The sequence below is a fragment of the Sceloporus occidentalis genome, unplaced genomic scaffold (genome assembly GCF_023333645.1).
Source record: "Sceloporus occidentalis isolate IW3139 unplaced genomic scaffold, rSceOcc1.0.p SCAF_5, whole genome shotgun sequence".
Classification (NCBI taxonomy): domain Eukaryota; kingdom Metazoa; phylum Chordata; class Lepidosauria; order Squamata; family Phrynosomatidae; genus Sceloporus; species Sceloporus occidentalis.
The window spans coordinates 114,605,342-114,620,708 of NW_028316985.1; the positions used below are offsets into that span (position 1 = coordinate 114,605,342).

The 15,367-nt window shown below is 40.3% G+C and overlaps 1 protein-coding gene across 10 annotated transcripts in view; it reads left to right on the forward strand.

The window, feature by feature from the left end:
- The window catches only part of LIMCH1 (LIM and calponin homology domains 1), a 240,122-nt gene that overhangs the window by 201,160 nt on the left and 23,595 nt on the right, over positions 1-15,367 (forward strand). For 9 of the 10 annotated variants that reach the window (XM_089525164.1, XM_089525162.1, XM_089525160.1 and 6 more), the window contains 7 exons: positions 288-696; positions 2,015-2,239; positions 7,767-7,826; positions 8,092-8,158; positions 9,437-9,606; positions 11,456-11,561; positions 15,284-15,312. In XM_089525164.1, coding sequence (XP_089381290.1) covers positions 288-696; positions 2,015-2,239; positions 7,767-7,826; positions 8,092-8,158; positions 9,437-9,606; positions 11,456-11,561; positions 15,284-15,312 — 1,066 coding nt within the window. The remainder of the gene's footprint in view (positions 1-287; positions 697-2,014; positions 2,240-7,766; positions 7,827-8,091; positions 8,159-9,436; positions 9,607-11,455; positions 11,562-15,283; positions 15,313-15,367) is intronic. The other variant, XM_089525161.1, reaches the window with a different exon arrangement.

Consider the following 15,367-nt stretch of genomic DNA (forward strand, 5'->3'; position numbering starts at 1 on the left):
GAGGTGTGGACTACAATGCAACTAGACAGTTTCTGCTCTGCACCATAAACTGGTACAGGCTTAGAGTTTGCTGTAAACTGAACTTTGGAGTAGAGATGGGATATGTTAGGTAAACTGTGGTGTATAGATAGGATGTATAGATGAACTGTGAGGTAGAGATGAGATGCTCTCTTGCCCAGAACTATTGGAAAATGGAAAAGAGTGAGATTTTCTTCTTTTTGTAAACGTGCCCAATGCTGTGAACACTGTATCATTTTGCAATTGTGTATCTATTGTACCCCAAACAGAGAAAGGCGCGAGAGAGAATTGCATGAGGCATACAAGAATGCCCGGTCACGTGAGGAAGCGGACAGTATTCTCCAACAGTACATTGAGAGATTCACTATTAGTGAAGCTGTCCTTGAACGCTTGGAGATGCCAAAAATTCTGGAGAGAAGCCATTCAGCCGAGCCAAATTCATCATCCCCACCTAAGGACCCAAATCCCCTGAGATATTTACGGCAACAGTCACTTCCTGCCCCCAAATACACTGCCAAGGTTGAGGCAACCATTGTTCCCACCAGCGGATCAGAAGCCAGCATTTCGACAGGCCGCACCTCTCCAAGCAAACATTTTGTCTCCAAGGCTGTGCCTATGCTGACACCCAAGCCTTACTCGCAGCCTAAAAACACCCAGCAAGTTCTCAGAACATTTAAGGTAGGTTGAATTCCTTGAATCGGTGAGTCATTGCAACAAGTTTTAAAAACTGCATTGATGATGATGATGATGATGATGATGCAATGCCTATTTGGTAGTTTAATTGATTGCAAGTATTTCAATGGATTAAAGCGCATGATGTAGTGATTAAAATGCTGGACTTAGAACTTTTGTAAGAAACAGCTTCAAGTCCCAACTAAACCATGGAAATTTCAGCCTGTTAACTCTCTCATAGCTTCACCTACATCACATGGTTGTTGTGAGAATAAAGTGAGGGTGGGGAGAGCAATATACACTCCTTTCAGATTGTTGGAGGAAAGGAAGTACATAAATGTGGCTAATATAAACCAATTTATCTTATTTATGTAATGGTTGTTGTTAAAATATAAATAAAATAAAATAGTAATTTTAGAAGTAAAGTGCCAAAGTAATTTAGAAGCTACATGAAAGGAATTCTTTTTCTTCTTTACCTTTATCTCTCAACCTCTTGCCTTTGCTGTCCTAGCTAGCATTCTTCCAGGTGGGAGAAGTGAGAGAAAACTGTTGTGTTGGCATGGCTTCCTCTTCTTTTTCCTTTTTTTTCTTTTTTTTTTGTAAATGGAGTTTATCAAACGGGAGGAATTTCTCTTAAATTCAATTGAAAAGAAAGTGGGGCCAGAATGCATTCACTTAAAGTCGCTAGTTTTGAGAAATTACGTGAATATGCATTGCATTTGAACTGGCTCCCCATTGCCTGAATATAGCATGCCATTGCCCAAATTTGCATGTGGGAGTCTATCACACAATAACGTGAAACCACATGATTGCGTTCGGACTGACTTCCCATTGCCCAAATTTGTGTGTAGTGGGTTATCACGCAATAACGTTAAACCCCATGATTGCGTTCAGATTGCCATCGGATTATACTTCCAATTCCCCTTGTCTTTTTGAAGCAATTAGATTCTAATTTATACAGAAAAAAGTGAGTGATTACCCATGACTCATTGCTCAAGGACATAAGCCACTCTTTGTTGCACTCCCTGAAATTCCATCTTACAGCCCCTGGGGGTATGGGCAGGAACTCCTGCCTTAAACATATCCATAATATTGCATATCTTACTATTGTTATACAGTAATATTCACCTAGGACAAGTTTGCTGTATACTGTACAAGTGCTTGGAGACAATGATATTACCCAAAAAAAATCCTTCATCTCTTTCAGACTGGAAATAATAAAAGGGATTTTTAAATAATAATAATAATAATAATAATAATAATAATATCATCTTCATCATCTTTAAATTTATGTCATCTTCTTTGTTTTAAAACAAATCTGCAGGTAGATGGAAAAGTCAGCATGAATGGAGAAACCATCAACGGAATGGAGGAGGAGCGAGAGAGAGAATGCACAGCATTAATTTTTGCTCCTTCACCAAGTCGATCGCCAAAGTCCAACTATGTGGTGGAAGCAGATGGTGTCTCAGTTGAGGAGAAGCAAGATGTGACTAGTACTGAACTTGTTCTGAAGAGACTCATCGAGCACAATAAACACAGAGAACAGGCTGTAAGGACAAAATCATTGAAGTGTTCTGGCTTGGGGTGGGGGTTTGTGCTTTCAAATTCTTTCATAATGCATTTCATCTGTCCTTGAAATGTTCTCTCACCATGTGGGAACCACCGATTTGTAAGCAGATCCCACCAGCTGGGATCATTTTTCAGTTATCAGTGATCTGAATGGGACTGATTGTTTGGGTCTTTCATGTGGAATGCCAATAATCTGGTGAGAATCCCCCATAGAGTTAGAGGAGTTTGAAAGTATGTAGTTATAGTGTGGTACATACACGTTTCTTGTTTTAATTATATTGCTTATATTTGGTTCTGTAAGCTGCTCTCAGAATTTGGTTGAAGGATGGGTTATGTATAGTAACCATAGAATTACTGTTTCTGCCTGTCAGAAGGCCATAAATGTGAGACTTTTAAACATGGCATACAGACTAAGGGACACTAGGGGCACATACCTGGGGGCTATTTGTTTTGTCTTTTATTTATTTATTAAGTTGAATGAGGTCATGTGCTTGAAGCCTGCAGTACCGTCTTCAGTCATTAACTGACGATACTTTCCTAATGTCAATAGAATATATTAAATATAGTTGAAGCTTAGGCAGTGGTGGAGCTGAGGAGGGCAAAATGAAGGCATGGCTCCATAATAAAAATTCTGCTCTCCAAATGAGATTATCCTTCAGGCCCTAAATTACTAGCATAGCAGAAAGTGAGACACTGAATATCATTCACACTAAGAACTCTAATAGTTGCTTTGTCCACAATCCTTTGGTAACTTTGGCCCAAAACACAGGGGCAAAATTAGGCCTTGTTGGGAGTGTGCCATTTACATGATGCTCACTCCAAATGCAGCCTAAAGCCATTCCAAGGCCACATCATTTGCAAAGGGCCAGGCCAAGAAGGAGGAGACAGAATCCGTTACTTTTGGCAGCCTGGTTGAGGACTGCAGTGGCAGCCCAGATTGGGACTGCAATTGTCACGGTCCTGGCATGAACAATGCTGGTGCAGTCTCCCACCTTTCTATTTGGCCTGTCTGTTTCAGGCCTTTGCTTGTCTGTACATCTGTTGTACTGTACATCTAAATGCTCAGCTGAGGTTTTAGCTCACTGCAGTGCTATAAATTTGGAACCTAAAAGACATTTTCATCTGAGGTGCATAGGAGATGTTCACAGGCACGAAGTTCCCAAAGATATAAAAGAATTTCCTAAGTGAGTAACAAAATCTAAACTGACAGTTTCATTACTAGAGTCCTATTAGATTTTGAAATGTGCAGTTTTGATTTAGAAATGCCTAACAGACAACTATCTATTTAAATGAATCTGTGCTGGGGAAGTAAACTTATTTGCAACCTGGCATTCATATAGTGATGCTCTTTAATTGAAGAGCATTATTTTATTCTTTTTTTTTCCACACTAACAAACTGCCCCTCAGGCTTCAGCTATCTTATTGTACATATTTATTACTTTCCCTTGCTGGTACCTTGGATTAACAATGGAAATATCAGTCTATTTCTTGTCTGTATAAATGTTGAAAGTCTTCATTCAAAAGTGTGTTGCATTTTGGTTTCACCTTAATTGTGAACTTTCCAAAAGTCTACATGGAACTGTATACTTTTATACAGATTAATTTGGAAGTTGATAGGCTCTCCTTTACTAGAGTTATTTAAAGAGGTTGGATGGCCATTTGTTAAGGATGCTTTATTTGTTGATTTCTTTCATTGACAGCCTCCAGTAATTTGAGTCAGTTTCAATTCTGAAGTTCTTTGGTTTTGTGGACTACAACTCTTAGTGACCAGGATATCTATGGGACTCTAGAGGTTGTCCAAAAAGTAGCTTCTCCGATCTCTGTTCCTACCTCTTTCCCCAAAAAACATTTTTAAAGAACTCTTTGACTCTGTAGTGTCTAGATTTTTAAAAACTTAAGTATTTCTTACATGAGAGATATGATTTGTTTCTAAGTGATGTGGTGAGCTAAATCTATGTTGTTACATGCCATCAAGACAATACCAACTTGTGGTGACCCTATGCCAGGGTTTTCTTGGCAAGATTTATTCAAATGAGGTTTGGACTTGCCCAAGATTATCTGGTGGAAGTGGTGTCATCAATCTTAGTGACATCTGGTTGGGGAGGGCTGCTGGTGGTCTACCTTGTCCTACTCTCCCAGTGCCTTGCTTACCTGCTCCCTCTGCCACTACCCCCTTGGTTCCCTCTCAGGATGATGGTGAAGCCATGAGGGGTGTACTCTCCCCTTGGCCGCAGTGGGAGGAGGGCCCAACGAGGTGTTACCACTCCTCTGGGGTGTCACCTGGTGCGGTCTGCATCCCCACATACCCTTAGTGATACCACTGCCTAGTAGGATTCCATTGCTAAGCATGGATTCAAACCATGATCTCCTGGGTTCCTAGTCCAACACTCAGACTTGAATCTCTAGTTAAATATATAATTTATCTCAAATCTTGGTTAGATTCTTTGTAGCAAAAGGAAAAAGAGGAAAACCATGCTAAAACTAATCACATAATTCTTAACAAAGTTAAGAATTTCTAGTTCGTGTGGTGCTTGGCTTACTAAAAGTCACATGCTTTGCCCAACAATTAAAGCTTTTCTTCTGTGTGCATGATTTTCTTGAGATGGCAAGATCAAATTTTAACTGCTGGAACTTTTCTATGTGAATGAGGTACTAGTATGAAACCCAAAGAAGCAGTGAGTGTAGTGGTTTGAGCATTGGACTATGACTTTGGACACCAAGGTTTGATTCATTGTTCAGCAATAGAAACCCACTAGATGACCTTGGGAAAGTCTCACATTCTCAGCCTCAGAAAACCCCGTGATACATCACCATTGATCAGAAATGACTTGAAGGCTCACAACAACAAAATAGGAAATCTCTTCCACTCAGCTTGTTGTGCCTGTGGATTTTTTCACCAAACAGGGCACAAATATAATCTGCTGGTGTATTTATGTATGTACATGTCTTTTCACTGTGCAGATTATCCCTAGCTGACCCAAAAGTGCCTAAATAAGTGTCTAAATGATTGCTGCATTTTGAAGTAAAATGTGACAAAATTATCTTACCCTCTTGGTAGCATGATATGGAAGATGATGAATCTCTTGCAGGGTGAGAGAACTTGATTGGTTTAACCATGTAGGCAATTAAACTACCGGTTTAGGATGAAATCAGATATCATTTAATTATATGAATATGATCAACATACATGTTTTTATTAGCAGACCCTAAGCATCGTCTGGACTATGGCTCAATAAAAACGTCCTCCTTGAATCTGTCATTTGCTTTTCAAGAGACACTCAGGCTTCCTATTAGGCTGCTATCAGAATCTGATAAATTTAATTTGAACAATGATGGCTGGAAGTTTCTGGAAATTATTGTCAAAAATATAACTTGACCATGCACTGATTGCTAGTAACATGGTTTTTAAAGTAGAAGTGTGCTACCTTTATGTAATTTAATGTCATATCTAGTTTAGTCTGGAATCAGTTTTGGATTCATGGAATTAAGAAGCTGTACAGACCAGCGTTCTATATCAGCCTCAGGGCAGAGTGGGGGCGTGGTGTCCACATAGAATAGCGCACACCCTGAAACTGCCATCATGCCATGCGCCCGACTGTGCGGTGGGCAGGTGGCTTCACTGCACTCCTTTGGCACTGCATCCAGATGACGCAGCACCAGAAGGTGCCACGGAAGCAGCAAAGGCATTCTTTCCATGGCGCAAAAAGAAGCCACTTTTTGCAGCTCCCTTTTGCACCACGGAAATGCCAGATCAGGGTCGCAGCATGTAGTTCATGCACCCCCAATCTGGTGCTGGAAGGGGCAGCAGCAGGCCACTCCAGTGGGGCGGTCTGTTTAGCTCCTAAGTCTTTGAGTGGAAACTGCCATTTCCATTGGATAGTGACAAGAATCATTGTTTCTAGTACTGTACTGATCCAAATACTTTCCATTTAATCTGTTTTTCTCTGGAGTATTGGCTCCAGCAGTCATCAGTATGACCATTGCTTATATTTTTAAAATATGGGTATATTCCTTTATTAATCAAACTTGCTTACATAATGGTTGCCTTTGGTCAGTACTATTCTACCCAGTGTATGATGCTACTGATTCTAGAAGAGAAAATAAGAGGTAGCACTGATAAATGCGGAGGAGAGCAGGGAGAGGGAAACTGGATAGGAAGAGCTCTCAGTGGGGTGCTAGCAGGCAGTGTATTAAATAAAAATCAGACCTGCTGAAACTCAGTGCATCTGGGGTTAATAGATTAGGTTGTATACTCTCCAAAAACCAAGGAAGCAAAGCATATGTTTTGTATTACCTGCTCACTACATTTCAAGGGTCTTATTGCCCTTGTGTTTCTGGAGACAGAATGAGGTATATAGCAAGATTACTATTATTTTCTGAGCTGAATTATTTCTTCCCTACTAGAGCCAGTTGAAATTCTTTGCTACCTTGCTTTTGAGTGATCCTTGAGTTTTGTCTCATGGAACTCCCATGACAAATGTGAAGCTTCCTGCATGGCTAAAACCATCCAAGGAAATCTAAGGGAAGCAAACATAGTTGACAAGAGTAGCAGAATTGCAGAGAGGGAGTGAAGATGAAGATGGATCTCCCACAATTTCTGACTTCTTGAGGAGAAGAGAGGCCTACTACACATGCATTTTCTCTTAAAGCATCAGGAGAAGGGGCATATTAGCCAACTGAAATTTCATCATGGCTAAAATAGGTGATGGTGAGAGCTCTGGGTTTTGGTTTTGGTTTGTTTAAAGTCCTCCCTTCCCCATCTCCACTATATCCAATATCTTCTGCCCATTCTACAGTATTGTTTTCATAGAATCATAGAGTTGGAAGAGACCACAAGGGCCATCCAGTCCAACCCCCTGCCATGCAGGAACTCAAAATCAAAGCATCCATGAGACATGGCCATCCAGCTTCTGTTAAAAACCTCCAAAGAAGGCATTTTCTTGGACAAGGTGCTGGAACATATGGCGGGTTTCAGCTCCAGGGATTTGGGGGTCTTCAGGGAAGGTCCTTCTCTTGGTCTCTCCTCCATTTGATGGGAACAGGAGAAAGCACTTTCTCAATGGCTGTTCCTAGGCTCTGCAACTCCCCTTTCAAGGAGATTACGCTGTCCCCTTCTTTGTTGGCCTTTGGCTGGGCAAAGGTAGATTTATTCAGTGCTGCTGCTGCTGAGAAGGAATATAAATGGTTGGGTTCTATTATTATTTTTATGTGCTGTCTATATTTTAATTATGTTTTGTTTGAATTTGAATTTTATTATTGTTAGCTAGCTGAACTGCTATCTATGTTAGGAACGATTCAATAAACAAATGCATAAATGTCAGAAAATTTTGTCTGAAGTAAAATGTTGAGGCAAATGGATGCTCCTTTTTAGATGAAACCTCTCAAGGGTTTCAAAAGAGACAAGCATCCTAAAAAATTTAGATAAATTTCTCAGAGGTTGCGGGTAGGAACTTGAGTTTCATATACCCCTGCTTTGTGATTTGATTTCTCATTACTTGATCACTTAGTTATTATCTGGCAGAAGATTGCGTGAAGAAGTGAGTCCATTAAAAAGCATTGTATGTGAGGTAATATTGAAATTCTGTTTGTGTTTTGTTCTTGGTTGTGGCCTTTTTCCTCTCTTTTTTTCCTGCATCTGTTTGGCTCAGTAATGCAGCCCTTCAAAACATTTGCTATGGAACAGCCTAACTTGCATAAGTCAGTGGGTATTTTAAAGAACTGCTTTAGAATATCTGGCTTAGTTAACTAATTCTGCTGTTGCATGATAAAACGTCATAATAGCTGCATTTGTTCCACTTCTAGTTTGACAATAATGTAAATGTTCTTCTGCAGGACTCCCTGACTGAAGATCAACCAACCAACCAAAAAGATGAAAACAATTCAGAAAGGCCACCTCCAGGTTTGTTACTTAATTGTGTGTGTGGACTAGTGAGTAAGGAGAGAGATGTCTGGCAAGCCTTAACTTCCTGAGGAAAATGGTGGCATGTAATTGGCTTACAGATTGTAAACCTCAATTAGAGAGTGCTGAATTCACAATTACATGGTATAGAAATGTAAATGCTACTGCTATTGCTACTTCCCTTTCTTGGCTTATAGAAAGGGTCATGGGAGGGACATATTGGCCAAGTGGAATTCTGCCATTTGTAAAAGAGTGGTAGTTAGATCTCTTGAAATAGGAGCTGATACAGCCAGGTTTCTGTGATTTTCACATAGGAGTTTATCACAGATCCCGCTGGAAAACAGGAGTTAAACCCAGAAATGCCCAAGGTTTATCAGACGACGCAGTTTAAGTGAAATAACGCGAAGTTAATCCGAATGCAAAGCAGAGAAAACCAGCAGCTTTTTACTTTTGGAACAACCCAAAAGTAAAAAGGCTGATGTTTTTTCTCTGCTTTGGGTTCGGATTAACTTTGTGTTATTTCACTTGGGCAATCCCCTAGTGTGATAAACTTCCCCAATTTGCAAGTTTTGTTTAAATCCAAATCTCGTTTAACTCCCGTTAAACTCCCATTTTCTCGCAGGATCTCCCTAGTCTGATTAAGCTCAACATGAAAATGAAGCAGTGAAGTCACGAATGTAGGCCTTGAATTATCATGTCTCCCTGTGCTACAAGCAGGCCATTCAGTATCAGTTGCAGCCCATACAAAGGCATTTCTTTGTACAAAATAGGCCATGTGGTCCAGTAAAATAGATCCATTCTAATGTTGCTTCTGATGGAAGGCTCATTACAAATAGGATCTGCTTATAATGTGCTTTCGTGTGTTCTTGCACTGAAAATAGGGAAAAATATAATCATAAGCTTAGAGGAAGCATGTGCAAGTCAATGGGCACTTATTAAGGCCCCTATTTTGTCTCCACAGTTAGCTTGCTTCTCCATTACTTTCTCTCTGTGTTTGCAAAGACAGAGAATGTTGAGTAGATCATATTATGCTTTTCTTGCTTAAAATACTAGAATGGGCTGCCCAGGTTGCCTTTTTCTGGTCAGGCAGCAACACATAGAGAGGCGAGATGCATGGTTGTGGGGTAGGAGATTAGACAGCATTGATGGTAGGCTTGGGAGGAGGCAGTGGACAGGAAGAAGGAACAAAAAGTACACTTTACCATTCAGGCCCAGCAAGTGGCAAGTTGCATACCTAATAATGTACAAATTCAATTTCTCTGTGTCCATTGGGATTAGCTTCAGACCACAAAGAATTCAGCACAGCAGTTTCCTGTGTCAGCTCTACAGTGACCAGTATGAAGTACTCTTCTTTTAGTAACCATTCCAAGGAAATTCATTCAGATGATGAACTGAAGAAACTTGAAACAAGACAGCAGAAGGATGTGGATGCACCGGTTCTACAAAAGGTAGCATGATACACTGAAGTACAAGGGTGAAAATAAGGTGAAATGCCAGGACATATTTCCATCATATGAAGATGGCACGTGCCCATGAAAAGAGAATACATATCTAGTCTGAATTCAAGGTCCAGGTGGTGACATTCAAAATCCTTAATGGTGTGAAACCTCAATATTGAGGGAGCACCTTTCATTACATAATCTGCCTAAGCTCAACGACTGAGGTGTATTGGGGAGACCCTTCTCTGTGTCCCAGCATTTTGGGCATTACACTATTTAAGTGCAAGAGATCCTTCTTGGCTGTGGCACCACAATTGTGGAATTGCCTCACCTTGTAGGTCTGGTGCTAGCACTGGCTTCATTCTCATGCCAGGTAAATACATGACTTTTTATTAAAGCCATTGAGTCCTAGTTTATTCCAAATGGGCATGGTATTAAACTGTTGTAATTTTGTAAACCTGTTTTAATCTGTTAAATCAGTGATTCGTGAACTGTGCCCTTTAAGAGATTTTGGACTTCAGTTCCCAGAAGCCTCAGACATGTTGGCCAATAGTCTGGGATTCTGGGAGCTGAAGTCCAAAATCCCTTAGAGAGCACAGATTGGGGACCACTGTGTTAAATTGTTTAATATGCTTAAATCTTTTAATTAGTTAGTATGCCACCTTGAGATCTTAGGATGTAGGTTGGGATATGAATATTTTAATAAACCAATAAACACTTGTGTCCTCCTCACTTCAGAAAATGTTCACTTCACTCAAGAGGGATCCTTTGCTAGTTGGTTCTAGCTTGTGAGTAGATATGCTTATGCATCTGCAGAGCAGATACATTAGTGTAATATATTGCCTTTCTTCCCATTGGAGTGATAAGGAAGATGACATAAGAGCACAGAAAGGCAATAGTAAAGTATATTCATACTGAATGATGTTAGCCAATGCAAAATGGGTGTGAGTTTTACACAATCTCTGTATGTATGTAGAGAGATCTTGTAGCACCTTTGAGACTAAGTGAAATAAAGAAGTTGGCAGTATGAGCTTTCATAGACTTCAGTCTACTTCCTCAAATTCATATAGTGGAGTGGAAAACAGGGACAGACATTTCTTCTCTTTGGGATTTTGAATTCAAATTCAAAATCCTTTGTGTATGGAAATGAAGTAGCAAGTCTAGTTTTAACTATGGTCATTAATGAACATTGTAGCCAGTGTGTATTGAAATGAAGAGGCAAGACCAGTTGGCAGTGGAAACTATCCTGTGGGTGAATAGAATAGATGAGTGGAGGATGCCCCCCTGAGGATGCAGTCAGGTAGTGCTGAAATGTGTGTAATGAATAAGGAAGCCACTATCTCTGTTCAATCCATTGCTGAGGGACTGTAGTTTTGGATGAATTCCAATTCTGCTGTTTCTTTTTCAAATCTACCTTTGTAGTTCTTTTGTTCAAGAACTGCTGTTCTGAGGTCTGAGATGGAATGCCCAGGGAGATTGAAATGTTCTGCCACCGTTTTTTGTGTATTTCCATTCCTAATTTCTGTCTGTAGGCAAGTAAAGGTCTGCCACGACGTACATACAGTTGGTGAAAAAATGAAAAGAATGTCATTTAGGTACAATGTTTTATTTTAATTTGTCTTTAGGTCAGCCACTTTGATGTATATCCATTTGGATAGGAAAAACACTGCATAAATCATGGACTGAATAAATACAATTCAGCCAGGAAAGCCTGTAGAGCAGATATATCCCATTCTATTAAGATCTCAGCCAACAGCCATTCAACAGATATAAAGTACTAAAAGAAGTTGCTACGCTGACCTACTTTTGTATGCTTTTTTTCCTTGATGCTGAATTCTGCTGTTCAAAATTGGCCTAGGTAGAGACCTTGGAAGCTCCTGAACAAGATGAAGGCATAATCTTTCCACTTCTGAAGAAGATCCCTGAGATGAATCAAGTCGTTTTGCAGAATTCTGCCCCACAAGGTAAACAAACAGGAAGGGAGGGGGCATTGGTGTGTAAGTTACACTTCAACCTTCAGCATTAGTCATAAGAGCCTGAGGAGGAGGAAGAACTTATATTTCATCCAGCAGGGAATGACCTAAATATTGAAGAAGACATAATTTGTTTTCTTCACTAAAGTACCTTAATACATTTCATTCTTCTTTAAAATTTACTAATGCCACAGTAGATATTTGATCATAATTTCAGAAAAATTTAAAAACTAAAGAAAAATTAAGACCCTTATTCTGGTCAGGGAAACTTAAAATCTTCTTCAGACTAGTTATTCATCAAGGTGGAGAATTACATGGGACAGGGGACCATTTTCTGGGTCATTCCAGTGTTCAAGGGCCACACTTAATTTTTTCTTGTTAAAAATACACCACCACTGCTAGCAGCAAACTATGCCTTGCATATAGAGACAGCTGCTTCCTGACTGCCTGGATCTATATGGGTCATCAGAGCCAGGCTCTTTGGGAGGGTCAGTGTAGCAGTGTAATGATTTTGCTAGTCACCTTTGGCCCTGCCACAGAGTCTGAAGATGCATGGACTGAGGCATTCAGGAAGCAGCCAGCTCAGAGGGCTGGAGGGTGGTGGCAGCACAGGGGCTTTGGTCTTCATGATCTCTGCCTTCTGCTTTGTGGTGTTCAATGGGACAATCTCTGAAGAGATTATCGCACGACTCTAGAAAAGTGGAATTGAAGCAGGATCGTAACGTCTATGGCTAAACCTTATCAGACAACATCATAATGGACCTGTAGTTGGTCTGTAGTTCACCCATGGCTGTGGCCCACCTTTTCATTCATGGGCAAAGCCTGACAATAGCTGCAAATCACACTGCTGTAGCATTAGCTCTCCCATGTGATACGTTTCCAGCTGCAGTTCTGGGACTGGGCCATCATGTGGTCGCAGTCTCTTCCTCTCCCTTCTCCCCCTCACTAGCCCCAAGTATGCCAGTTTTCTCCTTTTTGCACTTCCTTTTCTTTTCTCCCTCACCACCAAATAACATTGCTATGGTTGCTAAATTGTTTTTAAAAGAGAACATAAATTTAAATAGTGAAAGTTGTGCTGGGTAGAGCTGGGAGGCAGGGTTAAGGAGTAGTCTGGGGAAAAGAGCACAGGACCACCCAGGGCTGCAACAGCCCCAGTCCCACAATTGAATATATGTGCACTAAGGCCTGCTCCCAAACCAGTATGTATGGATTTCCTTCTACAGTATTAATATGATCACAGGGAAAATGAAACTTGTGCGACAAAGTTCTTAATCTCCAGTGCCTGCAAATCTAGCAGTTTGCTGCCAAATTTTGGTAGGAAACCACACAGGGAAGAACACGTGCTGCTGTATTTTGATGGTGGTTCTTTGAACTTATTGTGGGTTAAGGGAGAGTTTGGAGACTTGGGGGTCCACAAAAAAGGGAAGGCGCATGTAGGCCACAGGTATCACATTTCCTACCCTCGTCACACATGTAGGGATGTACTTTAGAAATAAAGTTTAATAATAATAATAATAATAATAATAATAATAATAATGTAATGTAGACAAGGCATAATTATCACTATATTGCAGATGGGAGCCCGAAAAAGAAAGGGACAGGTGTCTAGGCTGCTGGCTTATTGTACTAAGGAGAAATTTGAAACAGCGTCCTATAACTGTTAGTATATATTGAAAACCAACAAACAGATGGTTTCGGGAGTTTGGATATAGTATCAATAAAGTTTGTCTTCATAAATGAGAATGCATTATGGAAGTTGTGCACAAAATGAAGTAAAACCTAAGAATAATATTTTATGGATACAGAAGCAAGTGAGCAGACAATAGGAACAATAATGAAAGAAACCCTATCTGTCTCTTCCTCTATTGCCACCTAGTGGCCCATAGTCACTTAAACAGGTGTTGTTGCACTTTCTTCACTTCCCATAAACAGATCACTATACCAGGTTAAGCTCCAGTGTTATAGTCCCTACATGTTGAAAGATGAATCTCACATTGCTGCCATGGTGATTTAAGGATTGTGTCCATAACAGCCACAAACAAAACTTAGATGCTTAGAACCAAGCACTCTTGATCACAGCCCTTTTTTTATTATTATTGCTCCAAATTCATCAATGAAACATGCAACCAAAAGAATGAGGATTGTTATCAAAAAGAATGATAGTTGGCCCTCTGGACCATTCTGGCATTGACAGCAGGGCAATGTACAGAGGAGACTATAGCAAACCAAAGTACTGTAGAAAATTAGTTGTACATGTCTGCAGTTCCTCCCCCACAACAAATGTTTTAGAAACCATCTGTTTGTTGGTTTTCTCAGTTTTTCTCCCCTTTTCCCCAATATTCAAATTTAAATAGAACAAGAAAATTGCAACAAAGACACAATCTACAAATAGCATAAAATTAGCACACTGAGCAACACTGGCAACACTAGAATTGTAATTCTAGTGTCATTCTCCAGAAGATTCCAAAGATGCCCTCAGTTGATCCCCCTGGGAAGCTGCTACAGTACAACCAACCAGCCTCCCTTTAACATCATTGGCTAATAATCTTCTTAATCTTTTGGCTGCTCTGTGGTCACTGGCTTGCTTTCACAGCGTTGTGTTCCTTGTTTTGTTTCTGTTCTGCCATCCACTAGAGCTGCCCAACAGTGCCAGTGTTCCGCTTAAGGTTCGGAACTCCTGGCGGCGCTACCAATTTTTCTCTCAGTCAGGTAAATGATGGCCTTGGGTGGGGCTACATCCCTCTTGCTACACTGTGTAGCTTTCTTTTATGTGTGTCATGGAGCAAAAGCTGATATGTGTCTGTTCTTGTTGCTTTTGTAGAAGATGCCTTTTCGTGCCACATAGTTGGCAAAGAGCTTGCACTCTATTTTTTAATGGAACATCATGGGATAACCTATTCCATAAGTGCTTAGCTTCAAACTATAATATCAGTAGACTGTTGGTATCAAAAGCACCCCACAAAATGGCAAGGACTCTTTTGGTAACTGTGTTGCTGGAATGGCATATTCCCTTTCCCATTATGGCACAGTGCAGGGAAAAGTGGAAAATAGATAGCATGTTAACGTTCTAATGTTGCTAGTGCTTGTAACACAAAGCAGTAGCTGTTGATAGCTAGCAGTAGCTTAGAAACTCATGTTTATTGATATTCAATTTCTTTTTCCGTTTGTATAGAAGGTGACTTTCTTGGTGGAGGGTACATTTTGTCACTGTCTTTGCTGCAGAGGTTTCTTTTCTTGTTGAAATTAATGCAGCAAGTTGAGAGAAATCACTGCAGATTATTGATGGCTTCTTTTCTGGCCCATTTGTTTTTATTTTCCACATGCCATCATAAAGGCATAGTTTCATGAGTGCCAGAGATTGCCAGTCCCCCTTCTTTCTCTTTGCTGTTGCTGCCTGCTCCCATGTCTTTTCCCAGCTGTGTGAGCAGGGAGAAGAAGCAGGTGCTTTCACCTTTCCTGGAGCATCTTAGGCTCAGAAGGTGAAGTCTGTGGGTGATGACAGCAAGGAGATAGACCCATTCATGGAGAAGGGCCCATTGTGGGCATCTTGCCCAGGAACCTCTCAAATCTAACAATTCCCATTTTTGAACTGATAGTTTTAAATGGTTAGACATTCTGGAATCCTTTTGAAGGTGGAAAATAATCCCAATAAGCAAATCCAGTGGGTAGACATCCATAAAAGTTTTACTATCATTCTCTTTTTTTCTTTGCAGCTGACAGTGATAACCGTGACAAGTCAAACGTAAGTTGCTTCTTTGCATTATCATTAACAGTATCAAGATTTAGGAATATTTGGA